Consider the following 20390-nt stretch of genomic DNA (forward strand, 5'->3'; position numbering starts at 1 on the left):
AAGAGCAAGAAAGCTTACAGAAAAGCACTACTTAAGGCTGTTAATGCTTGCTTTAAGCATATGTTCTTCATTCCTCCATATCACCAACTGCATAATATCTCTCACAACTATCCCAGTGCATGCTAATGAAAAATACGGACATAAAAAGTATCACCTAATTTTATGTGTCAGTGAAGTACTTTATAGAGATTACACTTGAATAAAACAGTACATGATGCAAAACGATATAGTGCAAGAATGAATAGCAGATTTTTAAAATGGTCAATGATTGGTAAATATTTTACAGAATTATGCTTTTTTATTTTTTTGTTAAGGTTTGATATCTTAACCTTTATTTTTCAATTTTTTGTAGTTGAACTTTTTTTAAAATAAACTGTTAACCCCTTAAAATGACTGCAAAGCAATTATTATAATCTGAAGAACAAGATGGTCTTGGTATTAAAATACTGCAAACATTAAAATTCAAAATGTTACCTAAATATCCTAGAATCCAGACTGAACATTTTCCCCCAAGGGATTCTATTAAATGTTGTATTAAAATAAATCAATCTGAAATCATTTACAGCATTACTGCTCAGCCTGTTGTGATATGCTTACGAAGACTGCCCTCAGATGGCATTAACGTCTCAATGCAGGATGCATTACAGAACAATCTGTTAATCATGCCAGCATACAATGTAAAAAACAAAACAAAAAGAAGCATAAAAACCTACCTCACTGCTGAATGTTAATTTATAGTTTTCTATAGGTTACTTAATAGGTCAACTAAGATGGTATATTAGAATGACAGCCGGCTTTGACCACATTGATTAGCACATAGAGGTCTCATTGTTAGCTCAAGGAGAGCTACCATGGAACCTTTATGCACTTCTATGATCCCAGGAAAACAAAAGCAATGATAGATGTTGCTACAAAAACTATGCATCCATTCCAATGAATGCACACACAAAGCAATAAAGCATGTTTTGAAACAGTTCAAATTAGAAATGAAAAAATCCACACTGGATTATTATGATGAAATAGTCCAATTTTGACATTTGTTTCAATTTTTTTTTTCAAGGAGGAGGAAGAAAATCTAAATCTGCAATTGGCTCAATAACTGACAACTAGTTAGGAAGACTAGAAATATGAGAACTACTTTTGCTATTATAAAGGATACAGATGCCAATTATACGCAGAAGGTTGGATTTCAAGGCCTGCCAGGGAAAGTAGGGTAAGGACAGGATCCACAGGTAGATTACTCACTGTCTCTTCCTCTTCCCTAATGTAAAAAGTTCAGCAGCAAAGTGGTTCAGTACATATTTTAAAAGGATAATTAGTAATTTAAAGTTGACAGATGTAACTTATGCTTGGGAAAGAAGTTCAGCTGGCCATATGCGCATGCAAAACCAAAGAGGAAAAGCACTGATCATCCCAAAGCCTTCTGATTGCTTTGTAAGAGCTTGCTTCAGGTGCATTAAGCCAAACTGGTGCTGCCTTTCTCCTTTTGTGCTGTGCACAATGTTAGTGCTCACCTGCAGCTTTCTTTCCAAAATAGCCCATTACATGACTGTACAGATCCCTCAGTGGAGCCTCTGCTGGCACTTTGCTCTGCCTCTGTGAGGAAACATTTGCCTTCGGCTTCGAAAGAGCATGTACAACAGATTTATAAACACCACCTAGGGAGCCCTGCTGCTGTCCCGACTCCTGACTCGATGGTTTAGGTGAGCTACGGTTAGACATCTGATTTATTCCACTGCTTTCGTTCTGCAACGTGATCGCTGGAATGTCTCCTGATTCTTTAATCTGTTTACTATTAGCAGAAGTTGTGCTGGCCGCATCTATAGGCCTATATATTCCAGGTCTGACCATCACAGCTACAGCGGATGAGCTGGTGCTCGTGTTGCTGCTGCTGCTACCGCTCCCACTACTGAAACCACTCAGTTTACGAAGTCTTGCTTTCCATGGGGCCTCCTTGTTTTCTAGAGGATTATAAAACTGAACTGATTCAGTAGATGGCCTAAAAGTAACATGGACACTGTTTCGTTTTTTAGTTGCTATTTTCATGATTTTAGCCTTATGGGTTACTGTTTCAGATATACTTCTCTTAGTTGGTGTCACTTTGCTGATGTCTGTAGTGTGAACCATTTCAGGGTTAACTAAGCCTTTATGTGACATTTTCTTTGCATGCATGACACTTGTGTTGGTTATTTTTTCGTTAAAGAGGGCACTTTTATGTTTTACAGCTAACATTGTTTCTACAGACACTTCTACATCAGTGGCCACTTGTCTGTACAAAGATCTCTTCCTTCCCTTGTCACTAGGGCTACATGACCCATGGTCAGACAGATCTGGGGTGTGTTTATCAGAATTTAATTGTTTAGCTTTATCAGCTTGGTTTGTTGTAGAACTATCTATTTGTGTAGGTGCAATGTTACTGATAAAGCCACTTTGGTTTTGCTCCAATTGCAGCTCAGTACAATCAGCACTTTCTGCAACAGTGGTACTACTTCTGCATGTAACAGTCTGGTTTGTGTATTCTATTCCATCCAATGGCAATTTATCATTCCTACTTATTCCTGCATCAACAGCATGAGGAGAAGACTCATGTTTATCTATCTCAACACTACTGCAAAGTTCTTCTTTTTCTTTAAAGTATTCTCTCAGAGAGGAAAGAAGATCATCTTCGCCTTCAAGGTCAACATATTGGTTTTGTTCAAAAGCTGTATCTGTATGTTCTACTGGACCTATTAAGTGACAGAGATGGTCATAAATACTATCCCCAACTTCCAGAGAGGACTCTCTGCTATTTGTATCAGTAACATGACTTTCAGTGGATCTACATATTGAAGAGGCCTCTGTGGAACTCTGTAAGCTTGGAGCATGATGGGATGAACCGTCAATGACAGGAACTGCACCTTTGACTCGTTCAACAGTGAATGGTTCCAGGATATCAGATGTGCTGCTACTGCGGGGAAGTGGTTGTTCCTCATTCAGTGCATCAAAAACTTCACTGGGAGTTTCCTCACTCTGTGAAAAGTGTCTGATACGAGGCTGACGTGGTAGGATCTGAGCATCATCCATGTCTGTAGAAAAAGAATATATTTAGTACATGCTGTATCTACATAGTTGCTTTTGTATTCTACACTTGATCTTAGCCGAAAGACCGAGAAGCTTTCGTATCATTTTATTTGTGCACCACTACAATGCAGCAATATGCTTCAAAGAGACATCCAAAATAATTTTAACTACAATGAAATATGCTCTATTAAAAACTAAAATGCTGTTAAACACAGAGATGTTGCACGTGTGTTCACACATACTCATTATCTAATACAATGTGACATACATCTGAGTTAGACCATATAACAAAATCTTAACATGTTAACATACATGAAAATAGCAAGATCATGGGAGATTTGGAAATGTTATCAAAGCTAGGACTGTGCCAATACACCATTACATATGAATGTAATTCAAACAGAAATTCAGAAAGAAAGAATTACTTATCACAATGCCTAATTAGGAAAAATGGCTCATTCTACAATTGTCATTTCTAATCAGAATTTAAATTAGCTTTCCTCAAGGAAGTATTTTAGACTGCAGCTTCCATCATTCCTCAGCCAGTAGAGCTGATACTCAAGCTGGTTGGAGCATTACGGAACATGTAATCCAATTTATTTAGAGGACACCAAGTTGGGAAAAGCTGACTCAGCATACAGAGGCTAGTACACAAACAGCAATCCATGTAGGAAAATACAGATACTGAAACCAAAGACAAGTTTGTTTTGTTGTTGTTCTAGGTACCAGCCCATAAATTGTTTTTCCTGATTCAACTAATCCAACACAGACTTGTTCTACTTATGTAAAAACCAGCATAGGGATCTTGTGCTCTCTCTCTTCTCTTTCAGCCTCCAATTAATAAACAAACAAGCAAACAAACAAACAAACTGGGATCTTCTAAACAAGTGAGTGACACTAAAAAAAAACATAAAAAACTGTGGGGACGGATTACAATGTTCAACAGAAAGTAAAAATTCTTGAACCTACTGCTTACAAAAACAAGTTCATTCTTCCTTTCTCTGAACAGCCAAAATGATATGTTAATTGTGACAAAGTATCGACTTATCCCCTCAGGGTGGATGGGAGTAGTACCTGGAAGAACATGAAGGGGGTAAAAAGAATACTTACAAGTATTTCTCCTCTCCCCCCCACCCCGCTGTTCTAGAACAGCCAAAATATGCCTCTTTAGAGGTGGGAGTGGAAGGAGAGAATTAGAACTAGCTATGTTAATCTTTATGAACTGCTAAACATTTAAAGGAACTCTAGTTCATAATTTCTGCAGAAGCCCCAATAACACAAGGTCTTGAATATAATACACAATAAAGGAGCTTGCACAAGCTGTTGTAGCAGCACTTCATATCTCCTTACAGGAGGATTATACAGCAGAGCCTAAAGTGGCATGTAAAGTGAGTGTAATGTGTTCTTAGCAACACATCCTTGCAACCTTTTAATACTCCCAAGAAAGCAATTAATGGTGTAAGAGGACCTCTGAAGATGCCAGCCACAGAGACTGGCGAAACGTTAGGAAGAACAACCTTCAGAACACGGCCAAAGAGCCCGAAAAACCCACAACAACCATTAGATCACAGCCATGAAAGCCTTCGCAAATATCTGTTAAATATTGGCACAGTATGGTGGTGCCTCGACTTACAGACGTCCCAACTTATGACCAATTCGAGTTACAACCAGCTCCAGCCGCAAAATTTTGCTTCGACTTGTGACCGGAGCTTTGAGTTATGATCAGAAAAAAGATGGGAAAAAAGGCAGGAAATTTTTATTACTAACTCTTGGTTGGCGAAGAGGCTGCTTCTTTGTAGCTCCTTCGCCCCAACAGTTAGAGAGAGTGCGTTGGAGGAGACTTCAGACTGCCTGGTGCTGCTTTCTGCTTTTTAAAATGCCTGTTCTGAGTGAGTACAGGGTTTTGCCAGGTGGGTTTGGGCTGGGGGGGGGGTTATGTTCCTGTGTTGTGATTTTTTGTTTTGTTTTTTGGTGTGGTTCCCCCCCCCCCGGTCCAGCGCGTTCTGATAGGGCTTGCTGTGTTGTTTTGGTTTTTGGCATTTTTTTCCAGCCCCAGCGCATTCCGATGGGGCTTGCTGTGGTGTGTGTGTTTTGGTGATACTTTTTCAGCCCCAACACATCCCAATGGGGCTTGCTGTGTTGCTTTGTTTTGGGGTGAATTTTTTTCTGGCCCCAACGTGTTCCAATGGGGCTTGCAGGTTTTTTTTCTCCCTTTTTTGATGATTCCCCCCCAGCTGAAACAGATTAATGGGGTTTCAATGCATTCCTATGGGAAATGGTGCTTTGACTTACAACCAATTCGAATTACGACCATTTTCTGGAATGGATTAAGTACATAAATCAAGGCACCACAGTATGTATGCTGTTCCTAATATTACTGGGTTTTGTAGCTTTGATGGTGTGATTTCTGAGATCTGCAACTGCTTATAGTACTGTGTGAAATTTCTTGATCTTGTTCTCAAAGCCCCAATGACTACAGGGCCCAATGAAGTGTGTTTCTTCCAGAGGTGAGATGTTTTGATTGCCAGGTCTCTGTACAGTACTTGTTGTTTAGTCATTAAGACATGTCCAACTCCTCATGACCGCATGGACCAGAGGATGCCAGGCCCTCCTGTCTTCCACTTCCTCCCGGAGTTGGGTTAAATTCATGTTGGTAGCTTCGATGACACTGTCCAACCATCTCGTCATCTTCTCCTCTTGCCCTCACACTTTCCCAACATCAAGGTCTTTTCCAAGGAGTCTTCTCTTCTTATGAGATGGCCAAAGTATTGGAGCCTCAGCTTCAGGATCTGTCCTTCCAGTGAGCACTCAGGCTTGATTTCCTTTAGAATGGATAGGTTTGTTCTCCTTGCAGTCCAGGGGACTCTCAAGAGCCAACTCCAGCACCACAATTCAAAGGCATCAATTCTTTGGTGCTCAGCTTTCTTTATGGTCCAGCTCTCACTTCCATACATCACGACAGGAAAAACCATAGCTTTGACTATGCGGACCTTTGTTGGCAAGGTGATGTCTCTGCTTTTTAAGATGCTGTCTAGGTTTCTCATCGCTTTTCTCCCAAGAAGCAGGCGTCTTTTAATTTCGTGGCTGCTGTCTCCATCTGCAGTGATCATGGAGCCCAAGAAAGTAAAATCTGTCACTGCCTCCATATCTTCCCCTTCTATTTGCCAGGAGGTGATGGGACCAGTGGCCATGATCTTGGGGGTTTTTTTAATGTTGAGCTTCAGACCGTTTTTTGCACTCTCCTCTTTCATCCTCATTATGAGGTTCCTTAATTCCTCCTCACTTTCTGCCATCAGAGTGGTATCAGCTGCATATCGGAGGTTATTGATATTTCTTCCGGATATCTTAATTCTGGCCTGGGATTCTTCCAGTTCGGCCTTTTGCATGCTGTATTCTGCATATAAGTTAAATAAGCCGGGGGACAATATACAGCCTTGTCATACTCCTTTCCCAAGTTTGAACCAATCAGTTCCATATCCAGTTCTAACTGTTGCTTCCTGTAACACGTACTTGGTTAGTTTTTCCAATTCTTTATTTTCAGCTCTGGCATCCCCTGGAATTGCAATGTCAATGATCCAGACATTTCTTCATAATATTACTACAGTAATGCCTCACTTACAAACGTCCTGACTTATGACTGTGAGTTATGACCATCTTCTGGAATGGATTAAGTTTGTAACGCAAGGCACATTGTACCATGTCTGGTATGTTATGTTCAAGGTGTTTATCCATTTGGCTCTGGAAATCCCACAAGATCTTGACTTCCTCATTTTCTGACACCTTCTCTACTTGATGTTCCCACAGGTTTTTGGAGACTGGCAAAGTTATATTTTTTGATAATGACCAGTGCACTAACTTTGCCACTCTATCATGTCTAACATTGTAATCTGTTTGTGCAATCTTTGGACTTTCACAGATGAGGTGTGAGACCGTTTCATCTTTTTCTTGGTAAAGTCGACATTTGATGTTAGCACTAACTCTTTGGATCTTAGCTTTAATCACATTGATTTGGAGTACTTGTTCTTGTGCAGCAAAAATCAAGCCTTTGGTTTCTTTCTTAAGGGTCCCCAGTTTTAGCCATGCCCATGTTGAATTATGATCACGCTTTCCATCAATATTTCTCAGTTGTTGTCCATGTAGTGGTTTATTTTTCCAGCTGTTTAATTTATTTTTAAATTGTTATTTCTTATATTGAGCCTTTCTTTCTGTTGTTTTCAAAATATTCTCCATTTTCACTGCTTTCAGTAAATTTTCTCTGCTTGTACTGATATAATCATTTAGATTCCTTTTTTCTTCCTCTACTACCTCCTGTATTTGCAGTAATCCATGGCCTCCAATTTTTTGTGGTAAATATAATCTCTCCACATCACTTTTTGGATGTAGTGTGTGATGCATGTTCATTAGTTTCTGTTGTTTTTGATACAATTATTCTAGTTAATTTTGAGTCCAATCTATTATTCCAGCTGGGTATCGAATTACGGCCCATGTGTTTATGGCTTTGATTGTATTTCCACCATTTAATTTTGATTTTAAGATTTTCCAGTCTTTTGATGTATTCTCTTTCTGTCAGTTCTTTTAACTTTTGTGTGCACGATGTTGTCTGCTTCTAGTATTCCACCATATTTATAATTTTCATCACTTGACAGTGATTTTATAATATTGCCATTTTTAAACTCTATTCCATTGAGTTTTTGGATCTTGCCACGGTGTATAGAGAGAGCTGCACATTTGTCAATTCCAAATTTCATTTGGAGAACTTCACTAAATCTTTGCAGTGTTTAGCAGTGATTCTATCTCTGGGGAACTTTTTGCATATTTTAGTTCATTCATGTATAAAAGATGAGTGATTTTTCCTTCTTGTTCTGAAATATAGTAGCCCAGTCCAATTTTATTTAAAATTGGTGGTTGTGGGGATTAGTGAGATGATAAACAACAATGGTGAAAAAGAATCCCCCTGAAATATTCCTCTTTTGATATTAACTTCCCCAATTTCTTCACCATGGGCCATTAAGACGGTTCCCCATTTTTCTATGTTTTTCTTGAAGAACTTCTGAATGTTTTTACTAATCCCAAACGTATTTTGACAGGTGTTAATCCAGCTGTGTGGCAATGAGTCAAATTCCTTTTTATAGTCTATCCAAGCCATGTTCATGTTTGTTTTTCGTCTTTTGGCATTCTTCAGGATCACTTTATCAAGCAGTTGATCTTTTGTTCCTCTTCACTTTTTAAAGTTCCCTTTCTGTTCAGCTGGATATAGGGAGTTTTCAGTTAAGTATGTATACATAGATCTTGCAAGTACTCCTGTGAGGAGCTTGAATGTTGTTGGAAGGTATGTTGTTGTTATCATCATCAACTGCTGTGTGAAGACCACCAAAACCATTTCCCAAGGATTTTTTGTACCTACATCCTACAATTCAAGCAGGATGCAACTTGATATTTGATTATAATATGGCTAATAGCTCCACTAGGTGACAATCTACAACTTACTGATCTCTGACAGTAATTCCTCTTTCATTACTGACAGATGTTGCAAGTGTATGTGAGCCCTACTGCTCTCTCTTAGAGGTGGGTGGTAGTGCTATCTCCTCCAACATGAGCTCCTTTGATTCAGCAGACTAGTAATCAAATGCAACAAACTTTATTTCAGTAATAAGCAGGCCAACACATCCCTTAGTCCTAAACCCATCCTTGGTTTCTCACAGTCCATCTGTCCATGTCCTGGTTACTATAATTGGATCCTAGTCCCCTAAAGGTCACTGCTGGGGTTGAGTCAGAGTCACTAGCCAATCCCCAATGAGTAAGCCTAACCAAGTGGGCAAATAAATGGCCCCAATCTTAATTTTATTGAATAGCACACTCCATCCTACAAGCATCTATTCTTATCCATGCGTGCTTGGATTCTGCTTTCTAGATAACAGAGAACAGTTTCACCAGATTCAGTATATAAAACTTACTTATTTAAATTCATATTATTTCAGAATTGTAGTCAAGGAAGCTGCCAGTAATAAAATTGATATAAAATAAACACACTTAAAAACTAAAAACACATCAGTAATAAAGACATGAAATAATAGCTCCCGGCAAGTTAAAATCCTTTTTAAAAACTCCAACATAAATGCCAGTTTGAATTAAAAAGAATAAAGAAATGCTTTCCTGAATTAAGATTAAAATGAGAAATAGATTTAGTCTGATTCCACTATGTAATCTTCTCTTTTTGTTTGGCTTTGCATTCAGCTTACTCCAAACACTCAGCTACTTGTTCTGAAAGATAACAATAATAAATAGCATAGGACTAAGTCCTGATGAGGAACTAAGGAACTGAGGAACAGCGTTCTAATTTTCAGCCCTGCTAGGGCTCTACCCCTCTTGCATACAACTCCCCTCCCCCCCAGGTTCCATTGAGACTTGAACCAAAGGGCCTGGAAAAGCTCACTGTGGGTGTGTGGAGGCAGAAAGCTGCATGGAAGGGGCGGACTCCTGTGTACTTGTGCAGCTGCACACCTTAGAGGGAACCTTGAGTATGAGCCTTTAAGGTGAAGGAAGGCAGCAACATTAGGCTCTTTTAGCACAGAGGTGTCCTTCGACCCTGGAGACAACCACATGTACTCTTTTGTGAACTAAACAGATATTTGTTACATTAGACCAGGGGTCATCAACCCCCGGTCCGTGGCCCAGTGCCGGTCCGTGGGCTTGCCGGAACTGGGCCGCGGATATGGATCTCCACCAGCCCCCCACACCAGGAGTGGGCAATTAATTTCTATAGGGGGCCACATGAAAAATCTGAACTGTGTTCGGGGGCCGAACCAACTTTACTTAAAAACAGGCCCCCATTAGTTGGGTAGTAATAGGCCCCCAATTTGTGGGTAGTAATAAGCCCCATTGGGTGAGGTCCTGCAGTGAACAAACTACAAGGCTGACATAGTTAATTCCCTAAACTTTTTTAGGGCTGGAGTGACGACTGGTGGGCCGGACATGAGCAGCTCGCGGGCCATATGTGGCCCATGGGCCGCACTTTGTCCAGGTCTGCCCCACACCCTCATGCAGGCGTGTTATGCTCGCAGTGGGTGTATGATGCTTGCAGTGGGTGTGACATGCAGGCGGTGGCATGTCGCACTCACATGCATGCCTGAGAGCACAACACACACACACACAGGCACAACATGCCCACTGCATGAGCATGGGGGTGCCTCCGCCCCCCCCCGCTCATGGAGCTCACTCCCCCCAGCCGGTCCACAGCCCCAAAAAGGTTGGGGATCACTGTATTACACAATCTCAAAACTCACCACATCTTTGTTTCAATCCTGTCTACGCAGCTGTTTCTAACTGAACTTCCTATTCAATAGCAACTTACTTCTACAAGGCATGATCAGACTGCCTTCCAGCTTCTTGAAAAAGAAATATCCATCCATCATCTAAAGCCTACACATGAAACCAGAAGACAGATTAATGTCCCTGCCCCAAATCTAGCAAACACCTAGATACGGATACAACATATGCTTCACCTGTACGTACTGAACTTGTCTCCTCATTGACAGAAAATTATTATCTATCCCACAGATCACTGATATAGGAACTAGAAAATTAATTTAACATGGCAATCAAGTTCAGTACGCTACTATGAGAACACACCAGTTTCATCCCATGTCTTGGATAAGAGCAGATTTATCCTTCCCTGAAACTTCACACACTCTCTGTTGTTGTCAATTACATCACTACGGGAAATGACATAGTTTAAGAATGAACTAATTCGCTATGGATCCAGCAATGTGCCTAACAAAAACAAATCTCATATTGTATTAGATATATAAGCTATAATTAGGGAAATCATCTTAAGGATGGATACTCCTTTCCTATCTCCATACAACTCAAGTTTAACCCATCCAGCTCTTTTCAAACTGTGATCAGGGGTCCATAAGTTACATCTTATCAGAAGTTGTTGTTTAGTCGTTAAATCATGCCCAACTCTTTGTGACCCCTTGGACCAGAGCACGTCAGGCCCTCCTGTCTTCCACTGCCTCCCAGAGTTTGGTCTTATCAGCTAGGGCCAATGTAATTTACCTTCTCACCATACTAGTTTCACTCCTTTACAATAAGAATAATTCTTTACAATTTGTTCTCATATTATGTGTTGTCAAGTTGGAATTGACTTACAGTAACACTAATAGGGCTTTACAGCTGCTAGATACTGTAGTTCAGTCATTCAGCTATCTGGTAGCACAGCCAGAGGTTGGGAGTTCAAGTCCCCACTATGCTTCCTGCAAGTAATCGGCCTGTGTGGCCCTGGGCAAGCTACACAATCCCCTCCCAGAAGCAGGGAAAAGTAAACTACTTCTGAGTATCTTCTAACTGGAAAAACCTGAAAAGAGTCGCCATGAATCAGAATGAACTTGATGGCACATGATTATTGTTAATAGGGCTTTCAAGGTAATTGGGATATTTAAGGAATAATTTTACCAGTTCCACCTTCTTCCATTAATTTCCACAGCCAAGAAGAGATTCAAACCAAGTTCTCCTGAGTTTTAGTCCATCATGCTACAGCACACTGGATAATTTGTCCCTTACAACTACTTCTTAAAAATGCTTTTAATTATCATAGAATCATATAATCATGAAGCTGGAAGGAGCTTATAGGACCATCAAGTCCACCCCTCTGCTCAGTACAGGAATAAAAATCAAAGGAAATCTGCCTGGTGGTTGTTAAAATTTCACTTGAATGCCTCCAGTGTTGGAGCATTCAACACCTCTTGAGATAATTGGTTCCACTGCCATACTGTTCTAACTGTTCGGACGTTTTTCAAAAGGCAACTGAATGATGGGATTTATTATATAAATGGCTTGAGTCACCAGACAGCGCTTGAATAACATAGAATTAGATTAAGATGTAATTGTAAGTTGAAACCTGGAGGGCAATTAAATTGTAGAAAGGAGAAAAGTCGACATGAACAAACAGATTGGATGGTAGTACATTTTGTGTTCTCCTCCCCCTCTTCCCCCCCCCCATATCCCCCTCTACCTTTAGTACTCATTACCTTATCCCTAGTTTTTAAAAATTCCTGTTGGGAAGTTTTTCTTGATATTCAACAGAAATCTGACTTCCTGTAACTGAGCTCATTAAAAGATCCTACCCTTCCTCTGTATGACAGGCTTTCAAGTATTTGAAAAGTGCTATCATATCTCCCCTCAGTCTTCTTTTGTCAAGGCTAACCATGCCCAGTTCTTTCAGTCTTCCCTCACAAGGCTTGGTTTCTAGTCCCCTGATCATCCTTGTTGCCCTCCTCTGAACTTGTTCCAATTTGTCAGCATCCTTCTTGAAGTTCGGTGTACAGAACTAGACAGAGCACTCAAGATGAAGCCTAACCAGTAACAAATAGAGAGGAACTAGTACTCACAGGATTTAGAGACTATGCTTCTGCTAGTGCAGCCCAAAATAGCATTTGCCTTTTTTGTAGGTACATCATGCTGTCAGCTCATATTCAGCTTATGATCTACAATGACTCCAAGATTCTTCTCACTTTTAGTATTGCTGAGTCAAGTATCCCCCATCTTGTAACTGTGTGTTTGGTTTCTTTTTCCTAGGTGCAGTACTCCGCACTTATACCTGTTAAATTTCATTCTGCTGTTTTCAGCCCAGTACTCAGGCCTATCCATATCATTTGTTTCTATTCCACTCAATTTTGTGTCATCCACAAATCTGATTAGTATTCCCTGTATTCACTGATTCAGGGCAATAAAAATATTGAACAGCACTGGGCTCAGGACTGAACTTGTTACCTCCTCCCAGTTTGAGAAGGAGCCGTTAATCATCAACCTTTGAGTACAATTCTGTAGCCAACTGTGTATCCACCTGACTGTTCTTTTAACCAGCGCACACCTAGTTAGCTTGCTAATCAGAATATCATGGTGCACTTTGTCAAAAGCTTTGTTGAAGTCAATATATTCTGTATCTACAGCATTCCCTCTGTCTACCAGGGAGGTCACCCAATCAAAAAATGAGATCAGATTAGTCTAGTAGGATTTCTTCTTGATAAATCAGTGCTGGATTCTAGTTATTACTACCTTGTTTTCCAGGTGTTTGCATAGTGACCATTTATAATCTGTTCCAGAATTTTCCCTGGAATGATTGTCAGGCTGACTGGTCTGCAGGTACAACATTCCTCCCTTTTGCCCTTTTTGAACATAGGGACAACATTAGCTCTCCTCCAGTCATCTGGCAACTCACCCATTTCCCATGATTTCAAGAAAATAATGGACAGTGGTTCTGAGAGTTTTTCAGCCAGTTCCTTCAATACTCTTGTATGCAGTTCACCTGGCACTGGAGATTTGAATTCATTCAAGGTAATAAGGCAATTCTTAACTATGTGTTTATCAATTTCCAGCTGCAATCTTATCCCCTCCACCTGCACTTTATATTTGTTTGGAGGATCATAGTCTGTGCTTTGGGAAAACAATGAGCTAAAATAGGAATTGAGCAATTCTAATTTTCTTTGTCTTCTGTTATCATTTTTCCATTTCCATTTAGCTCAGCCACATTTCTTTTCTTTGTCTTTTGCTACAGATCTGAAGAATGCTTTTCTGTGGCTTTTAGTGTCTCTATCTAATCTCAGTTCATTCTCATCTTTTGCTCTCCTAATGCCATCCCTGCAATTCCTTTCTACTTGTCTGTACTCTCCGTTTGTGGCCTGGCCTTCCTTCCACTTCCTATTTGTTTCTTTCTGTTTTCCAGGTCCACTCTGAGCTTTTTGTGAAGTCACACCAGGCTTTTCTGCTGTCCCACACCTTTCTTTCTTGTGAGAATGGTTTGTAGTTGTTTCTTTAGAATTGCCTTTTTAAGAAGCTCCCACTTTTCTTGGACTCCTTTTCTTGTTAGGATCTCCTGCCATGGGACCTTACTTATCTTATCCTTGTTCTGATATTATTAAAATTGGCTTTTTAAAAATCCAGAGTTCTGAAATCTTGACTTGCGTTTCTGCTACTTTGTGAACTGTTATTAGTTTTGATTATATTAAGCCTCCTGAGAAAGGGCTGTATGCTTAACTAGTCTCCAAAACAAAGGAAAATGTTTACCTTAGGACCTTATCTACTTTATTTTAGCATGTTAATATTCCTGCAAAAATTAATCTGACCCAAGGTATCTCCTCTTAATGAAAGAGAAATTGTGTGCAAAGATTTGTCCTTCTCTCCCCAGTTTCTTCCCCCTTAACTAAAGCACACAAGTGAGAAGCAGCAATCAGACAGAATTCTTTTCGGCAGTGGAAAAAAAATACTTTCTTCCATCTCATTATTCAGAAGAACCAGAGATCTCATAATCTCCCTACAGAACTTCCATATGAGTAAAGGTAAAGGTTCCCCTTGACAATTTTTGTCCAGTCGTGTTCGACTCTAGGGGGCGGTGCTCTTCCCCGTTTCCAAGCCATAGAGCCAGCGTTTGTCCAAAGACAATCTTCCGTGGTCACATGGCCAGTGCAACTTAGACACGGAACGCTGTTACCTTCCCACCGAAGTGGTCCCTATTGATCTCCTTGCATTTTGCATGCTTTCAAACCGCTAGGTTGGCGGGAGCTGGGACAAGCGATGGGCGCTCACTCCGTCACATGGATTCAATCTTACGACTGCTTGGTCTTCTGACCCTGCAGCACAGGCTTCTGCGGTTTAACCCACAGCGCCACCACGTCCCTTATACCACATGAGTACTTGCTGTCAAATAAATCTTCAGCATGGGGAACTTTATGGGATGTTCCCCTGCTTAATGGTACAGCAAGTGTTGTGCATACAAAAAGCTTCCATTTCGATCCCTGGCATCTCTACATAGGGCTTGGAAAGACTTCTGTATGATTGACTTTGGGAGCCAAGCTGTTTTCATATGAAACAGTTCTAGTAAAGTCTATGGGGCAGAGGTAAAAAATTTGATGACTTTAAATGGAGCCAATCAAGTGCTTTTCTCCATATCATGCTGGAAAGATTTACAAAGGGTGATATCCAACTACTTCTCCTTCAATAATAAATATGAAGGAGAATGCTGGGAGAGCAAATACGTTAATGGAATGCTGGGGGAGCGGCAATCCCCCCAATATCTCCTTTTGTGGGTTGCAGAACTCTCTGAGTACTTTGGAGGGAGAGTGAGGATGGCAGTGAAAAGGAGTATTTCCTTTGCACAGAGTTCCTTTCACAGAAAATTTTATTTCACCAAACAAACCTTGTGTTACATTTCAAAGGTTATGTGACCAAGTGGTTGAAGGAAAAATGTAGCAGAACAGCAGGCAGACAACTCACAAGATTCCATGGCTCTGCAGAACTGGTTATAGGATAGTGAACCCATTTTTTCCTAGAGGTTGGAAATAACTAATTTAATTGTGTGTATAGTGATGCTAAGGGTTTAAAATAAGCAGGGTCTCACAGTGTGTAATCACTACCTGTTAAATTATGAGAAATGTTGTATTCTAGGACAGTGGTTCTTAACCTTTTTGAAAGAAATGCCCCCTTGAGCCATTGAGGAAGTTATCATTGCCCCCCTCCCCACTGCGATATCTTTCTTTCTTTCTTTCTTTCTTTCTTTCTTTATTTATTTATTTATTTATTTATTCAAGACACTTAAATCCAATGACCCCTGAAAATAAAATTCAACTGCAAGAAAATGAAATGCCCAAAAAAACCAGTAGCATTTAATGATTTAGTTACAAGTGAATTATAAGATGCAAAAAGAAATATAAAAAGGGCTTAAAAACAAACCGCAATGCAGGAACTAAAAATTTCAAGACGAAAACGCTGAAATTAAATTAATTATTCATGCACACTATAAAAAAGGTTAAAAAGACACAAAGAAAAAAATTACAGAAGGAAAGCAACAAAAAATCAGAGAGACAAATTATATACACTGGTGCCCCGCTTGACGATTACCCCGCTCCACAACGAATCCGCTTTACGATGAGTTTTTTGTGATTGCAATAGCGATCGCAAAATGATGTTTAAATGGGGGAAATCTGCTTTATGACAATTGGTTCCCTGCTTCGGGAACCGATTTTTCACTTAATGATGGTTTTGAAACAGCTGATCTGATCTACGGGTCACAAAATGGCTCCCCGCTGTGTTTAGGACTGATTGCTCGCTTTACAGGCACCAGAAAATGGCCTCCCTATGGAGGATCTTCGGTGGACGATGAGGTGTCTTCCCCATTGGAACGCATTAAGCAGTTTTTAATGCCTTCTAATGGTTTTTTACTTTCGCTTGACAATGATTTCGCTGTACAGCGATTTTGCTGGAACGGATTATCGTCGTCAAGTGAGGCACCACTGTATATATATCTCTACATAAAAAGTTTACACGACGAGCACAAAAAATGTAAGCCATAAAACTGAGAAATCAAAATATAATATTGAACTGGAGTGCACGTTAAAAAGTACAGTACAATACAAAGAGAAACACAAAATGTTTTACAGAGCACAACAAGAATTCAAAAACGAAGCAAACATCGTCACACTGTATAAGAACAAAGGAGACAAGGGCAACTGCAATAACTACCCTGGCATCTCTCTTCTCAGCATTGCTTGCCCGTGTTGTGCTAAAGAGACTCCAGGTCCTTGCAGACAGAGTCTTTCCAGAATCACAGTGTGGATTTCGAGCTAATAGATCCACCACTGACATGGTATTCTCCCTCAGACAGTTGCAGGAGAAATGTAGGGAACAACAACAGCCACTCTTTGTGGCCTTCATAGATCTCACAAAGGCCTTTGATTTGGTTAGCAGGGAGGCCCTTTTTAAAATACTTCCCAAGATTGGATGTCCACCTCGACTCCTTAACATCATCAGGTCCTTTCATGGGGGAATGAAGGGCACCGTAGTTTTTGATGGCTCAACATCAGATCCCTTTGACATCGGATTCCAAAATATCTCCTGTATGGAGAATTAGTGCAGCGAAATCGCCCCAGAGGGAGACCCCAGCTGCGATACAAGGATATTTGCAAGCCGGATCTGAAGGCCTTAGGAATGGACTTCAACAGATTGGAAACCTTGACATCTGAGTGTCCAGCCTGGAGGCAGACGTTGCATCACACCCTCTCCCAATTTGAAGTGACCCTTGTCCAGCAGGCCGAGGCAAAGAGGCAGTCCCGAAAGCAGCAAAATCAGGGATCTGGACAGGGGACATACTGTATTTGTGTTCAGTGTGGAAGGGATGGTCACTCTCAAATTGGCCTTCTCAGCCACATGATATGCTGTTCCAAGTCCTCCATACAGAGCACGTTACCATAGTCTCTCGAGACTGAAGGATGCCTAATCAATCAATCACCCATGGGCAAAACACAAAACAAGACATGAAAATGAAAAAAGGGTGCTGAGGTTTTTATCCAGTGGAAGTCACTCCACTGATAGAAAGCACTGTCCCCTTTCAGAAGAGGAAAGGAGACAGTTTTCAGTGATGCCCCTCCCTCTTGTAGACCACTTCAGATCTGCTGTTAAGTGTGAGTTGGGTAACTGAGCTTGGTGTGGTGGTAATGGAGAATGAGGTCAGCACAGGATAAAGAAAATTGGGGTAGGGAAGCAGCCTAATTTCTCCTTCCACCAGCAAGCTGATCCTTACTGGACACAAGCCTGTGTATTCCAAAGCTCGAAAAATGCAGCTTGATAAAAGTTTCACTTTGTCTTCCACAAACTACCTCTGATACTAAAGGGTGGCAATTAAAAACAATGTCTCCATGGCTTCTGGCTACATCCTGATGAAAACATAGTCAGGACTATGTATTAATGGCCCATTCTAGTTTCACCAAAAGACTTAGTTTTCATACTGACCAATAATATGTCAGCTGGCATATTATTGCCATTGCTGGCAATAATATGCTAGCAATTGGTTTTGTCACTTCAGCTACAAGTCCTAACAGAATTTTAAGATTCAGAGAATCTTAGAATAATAGAGTATTTGTCTGAAAGGAAAGGAATATTGATTTTGCTGCTGTCTGAACCCTAAATTCCAGATAGCAACCTACTTGGGTCTCAAAATATTTTGTTTAAAAAAAGCAGAGCAATGTTAGAGAGAAATTCTGTAGATAGTAGACTTTATATTAAGGAAATAGAGAAGCAAATTAGGGTTGTATATTACCTTGCAGCAGTTTCAAATTCTTTTTTTTTTAATTCAAGGAGCATTGTTAGAATAATGCAAAAGTCTGTTGAACGAAGGAACCTTTTACAAACGGAACTTGTTTAATGAAACATTTTCACATTATCTTTTCAGAAGATTTTGAGAAGAATTTTCAAGTTTTATACCAATCACTTCACAGTCCTAAGGGTTTTACAGTAGTCAGAAAGTAATGAGTAACACTCTTTGCAACATTTACTCACACAAATTACTTTGGGGGAGGAGAGTTACAACAACATCCATAACAAATTACCTTAAAAACAACTTTCCAAGTACCCAACAGAACGATAAACAACTGAACTGCTGAATAGATCAATGAGAGATGGCACGCCACCCCAAACCGACCCGTTTCTTTCCACGCTTCCGTTGCAATGGGCGGGAAGGTAGGCCAAGGGCAGGGGATTGTGGGAGTTGTAGTCTAAACCTTTTGGAGCGCCCCTGCCACCCCCTTCTTGAAGCAAACTGTTATACTCAAGCCACTGACATGCTGCCCTTTTCGCCTTCACTGAACGGATCCTCAGGGTTCAGGGAGAAAGGGGAGCGGCTGACTTTCTGCAGTGCATTTGCTTGTCTCTCTATGACAGCCCCGTGGATTTTGCCCTCAGCTCTCTCAGTTCAATTTGAGAGCTTTCTCTCCCAGAGGATTTACACATAGAGGCACATCACACCCGTGTACACAAAAGACTGGGGAAGATCTCAAGTTCGATGTCCCTCAAAGCCATTTAAAGTTGGCCAGGTGAACTTTCTTCCCCCCTGATAGCCAGCCAGCCACAACAGGACACCAACAAAAGCCAGAAAAGCTGCCAAATTCCCACTCACCCAGGACGACCCGAGCCAGCCCTGTCCCTAGAAATCCTGCCACGCCACCTCAAACCGACCCGTTTCTCTCCGTGCTTCCCTTGCAACAGGCGGGAAAGTGGGCGGGATGGCAGAATGGACAAATGGTGCTTGTCTCTCCCTCCCCACCCAGCGGCAAGGCAGTGCTTCACCAGGCGAGGATGGGGAACCGAGAGACCCTTTCCTCCCACCCAATCCACACTTGGTGCTCCTCTAAGGGAGAAAGGCGAGACGTGGCAGGCAGAAAGAGCTGGATTGTCTGACGGTGGCGGCACCGGATCCACTGCCAGCACCGCGGCTGCAGCTGCCTTCACAGGTTTGGTTTGATCCAGCGTTCCCTACCTCCCCCCTTCTGTTCCACCGCCCCCACACCACCCCTTTTTGTTCTACCGCCCCTGGAAAATGAAACTGCCCCCTGGGGGGCATTATCGCCCACGTTAAGAACCACTGTTCTAGGACACAGATAGTGCATTAAATCCAGCATTGTTCAAATGAATTTCCACTCACATAATGGATAATGGGTCACCTAAGTTCTTTCCCCCCTTTTTTCTGCCATCTTGGATAATATTAATTATAATAATTGCATTATGTTAGTTATTTTTCTACATTGTTTTAATGTGTTTTAATTTTTGTAAGCCGCCCCGAGTAGACGTTGTCTAGAGGGGCGGGGTAGAAATTGAATAAATAAATAAATATAAATAAATAAATAAAAGTCCAGTACTGTAATCTGGTGTTTCTCTTGGAAGGCAGTGGAGCTATGTGTGAGGGGAGGATATATGCAAATTGCTTTGGCAGTTCTTTGTTTGAAGAGCTGAGTGGAAACTTCCAACCCAATATTTACAGGGGTGAACCACCACCACCCCGTCATAGTTTGCAGCCAGAATCTGAACTCATCATGGCAGACTTCATGAATTTTAGGACTCTCGTTTATTTTTATGCAATATTGGTACATGAGCTGAAGAAATGGATTTTAACCACAAAAACTTGCAAATAGTTTCAATTTTTTTAGTGGTTTAATACAGGTATCACTTCTCCTACATCCACTAACAGGAGTTCCTCCCCCCACTATCCATTACATACCTAGTATACAACCTCCAAAATCTACTGTAGAAGGACAGCATTGGGTTGTACAGAGCAGGGGAGAATCCATCCTGCTGATAAATGCCATTCTGTCAGCAGGACGAGCCTGCTGGATTCATTCTTAAGAGTTTGATTCAAAGATTCAATGTGTGGGGAGAAAATGTTTTAGCCCACTGAAGGTGTTCCTCATTTCCTCTGGCTTTCCAGCTGCAGCTAAATCAGTATTCTTCCTGTATACAACTCAACTGCCAATATACTATTGTTATCCAAACATGCAGAATTCCAAGGT

At 40.9% G+C, this 20390-nt stretch overlaps 1 protein-coding gene and 1 long non-coding RNA gene across 19 annotated transcripts in view; both read right to left on the bottom strand.

The window, feature by feature from the left end:
* The window catches only part of RALGAPA1 (Ral GTPase activating protein catalytic subunit alpha 1), a 208115-nt gene that overhangs the window by 116057 nt on the left and 71668 nt on the right, over positions 1–20390 (bottom strand). For 12 of the 18 annotated variants that reach the window (XR_013544636.1, XR_012082600.2, XM_072986374.2 and 9 more), the window contains one exon: positions 1515–3065. Coding sequence is in view for 16 of the 18 variants with exons in the window: in XM_072986374.2 (XP_072842475.1) it covers positions 1515–3065 (1551 nt within the window). In the remaining 2 variants the exon portion in view is untranslated. The remainder of the gene's footprint in view (positions 1–1514; positions 3066–20390) is intronic. The other 6 variants (XM_072986380.2, XM_078392415.1, XM_072986379.2 and 3 more) reach the window with 1 other exon arrangement.
* Positions 5554–9683, bottom strand: LOC144588900 (uncharacterized). Its single transcript, XR_013544652.1, has 2 exons — positions 8611–9683; positions 5554–8460 (listed from the first exon to the last, which is right to left on the bottom strand). It is a non-coding gene; the product is annotated as an uncharacterized LOC144588900 (long non-coding RNA).

This window comes from Pogona vitticeps, chromosome 1, assembly GCF_051106095.1.
Source record: "Pogona vitticeps strain Pit_001003342236 chromosome 1, PviZW2.1, whole genome shotgun sequence".
Classification (NCBI taxonomy): Eukaryota; Metazoa; Chordata; class Lepidosauria; order Squamata; family Agamidae; genus Pogona; species Pogona vitticeps.